At 50.2% G+C, this 2,500-nt stretch overlaps 1 protein-coding gene across 1 annotated transcript in view; it reads right to left on the reverse strand.

The window, feature by feature from the left end:
* Positions 1-19: 19 nt before the first annotated feature.
* Positions 20-2,500, reverse strand: part of LOC130384323 (glycerol-3-phosphate acyltransferase 2, mitochondrial-like) — a 110,502-nt gene continuing 108,021 nt past the window's right edge. The window contains exons 16-18 of the mRNA XM_056592446.1: positions 2,158-2,261; positions 1,171-1,355; positions 20-109 (exon numbers count right to left, since the gene is read on the reverse strand). Coding sequence (XP_056448421.1) covers positions 20-109; positions 1,171-1,355; positions 2,158-2,261 — 379 coding nt within the window. The remainder of the gene's footprint in view (positions 110-1,170; positions 1,356-2,157; positions 2,262-2,500) is intronic.

Genomic DNA, 2,500 nt, shown 5'->3' on the forward strand with positions numbered 1-2,500 from the left:
TGAGCCCTAGCGTAGCGGCTTACTCCCTTACCTCCTCCATGACGAGGAGACCACAGCGCACCAGACTGTCCACCGCCTCCAGGGCAAAACTTTGGGATGACTGGCAGGGCTGGAGGGTAGAGAGAGGTAGAGCATTAATGAGAGAGAGAGAGACACACTGAGAGAGAGAGAGAGAGAGAGAGAGAGAGAGAGAGAGAGAGAGAGAGAGAGAGAGAGAGAGAGAGAGAGAGAGAGAGAGAGAGAGAGAGAGAGAGAGAGAGAGAGAGAGAGAGAGTTGTAAAGCGAAAGGCAATTGATATTGAGGAAGAGTAGGTGGGAGAATCATGGGAAGAAAGCAAGAGAGTGGCAAGGAGACAGACAGAGCAGAGAGTAGGGCGACAGACAGGGAGAGAAGGACGACAGTGAGAAAATGGGATGAACAGTGATAAGGATGAAGATAGGTGGGAGTAGCGAGGAGAGACAGTAAGGAGATTGGATGAGCCCCATCCCATCACTCAGCTCTTTCTTGCCTCGGCGGGGAAAGAGACGTGATGTTATAAGGCTAGTTTCAACACCTCACATATCTAGTTAGTGCGGGGGGGGGGACGGGTCGGACAACATCAAGTGTTTTCCAGAGATGTTGTTAAGATCAGAGAGGGAGAGGCCAGCCAGGGGGGAACTAGAGGGAAGACAGATGTTATTTGGTGTGTGTGTGTGTGTGTGTGTGTGTGAGAGAGTGAGAGAGTGAGAGAGTGAGAGAGTGAGAGAGTGAGAGAGAGAGAGAGAGAGAGAGAGAGAGAGAGAGAGAGAGAGAGACTGTTAAAAGAGACAGGTCAGTGATTATTAGAGCTTGGTGAGCTCAGAGAAAAGGAGGTAGTCTTTATGGGAAGGATCAGGAGATACTGGATGTGGGTTGAAACACACACACTCACACCACATTCCCACACAAACAGAAATCCACGCACTCCAGCACAGACACACAAACCCACACACACAAACAGATGCACCGCATTGCAACACAAATCCACACACACGCACCCCAACCCACCCACCCACCTACACACACTAGGAGCAGGGGTTGTTCTGCTCCATTTAACCCTCCACTGGATGCCAAGCGCTTGATAGGGGGCGCGTGAGCGGGTCAGCGGTGGCGACGGGCCCACGCGGGACGTGATCAGAACACCAACTCACCGGGATGAAGCCCGGGGGCAAGAGATGGTAGAGCTGCAGGCTCCGTTGAGTCAGCTGCGTCTCACAGAGCGCCACGTCAAACTCCATGTCGCCCCTGACCTCCTCGCCGCGCTGCCCGCCACTCCTGACTCGGTGGCTGACGCCGCTGGACGCCACCTCGCTCAGCATGGCCGACACTGCGCACGCTGCACACAAAAACAACAACACAATGCTCACACCATGCGGCCGACCCCTGTCTGAGTGCGTGACCCCTGCTGTCGCCACTTAGCAGACTGGCCGGAGAGATCTCTACCCGGCAGAACAGCCTGGACCCAGAGACGACCGTCTGGGCTTCTGCCGCTTGGTTAAGGACTCTCGGGTCTGATGGGTTCCTGCTTTCAATGGGTCTTGAAGGCAGACGGGGAATTCCCCGTCCACGGCACAGCACGGCACGCCCGATAGATTATGTCAAAATATGTCAGTTTGCCGACATCAATGCTAGACACAGATCAACACGATTGAGAGACTTCGGACATTATTCATTTATTTACAGTTATTTCAGAACTTTTCACCTTTAGACACGTTGTTTATGGGTTTATTATTTGCCTGCTTAGGGCTGTCTTCAAATTTCGTTTGAAAGAGGGCTTCTGAAGCCCGTTTAGACGGAATATAAATATGACATTTAAGATGGGGGATGTTGGACTCGGAAATGAGCTTAAAAATTATGCATAGACACAGTTTGATCAAACTTTGATCGTGTGGTTTTGGAAATAGGACAAGACATCATCAGAAAATGACTGACTGCAATTGGAAATAATTAAAATGAAACTTAACATGGTATGAGCAATGAGGCAACCCGCCCACCGGGCTCTGCAGCGGTAGAGGAGCTAACCCCAGCCGAACCCAGACGGCCACAGAACCAGGAACATATGACGGCACCCCAGAGAAAGACAGTTGGCCGACACGCTCAAAAATTAAGTTGCCGACACCAAGGCATAAACAACTCACCCCCGACCGCTTCCGCTATGAAGGAGTGGGTGACAATCTGTGTGGGGATGGAAAGGCTGGTGATGGCGTCCACGGAGGGCCTTGGAACAACGAAGATATCTTTCCTAATAAGAGAACGGGGTGTTGAGGAGAAAGACAGACATTTTGAGTGTATAGATACACAGTGATATTGACACATTATTCTTGCACAAAAAAAATCAAGCAGATGACAGATTGTAAGCTCTGACTGATGTGTAACTACATACATATACAGTACATTAACATATATATATGTCATATACATCATACCAGCTGGACATCACACATCAGTCATAGCGTGTTCTTATTGGTCGTAACCAATAAA

The sequence above is a fragment of the Gadus chalcogrammus genome, chromosome 6, assembly GCF_026213295.1.
Source record: "Gadus chalcogrammus isolate NIFS_2021 chromosome 6, NIFS_Gcha_1.0, whole genome shotgun sequence".
In the NCBI taxonomy this organism is placed as follows: domain Eukaryota; kingdom Metazoa; phylum Chordata; class Actinopteri; order Gadiformes; family Gadidae; genus Gadus; species Gadus chalcogrammus.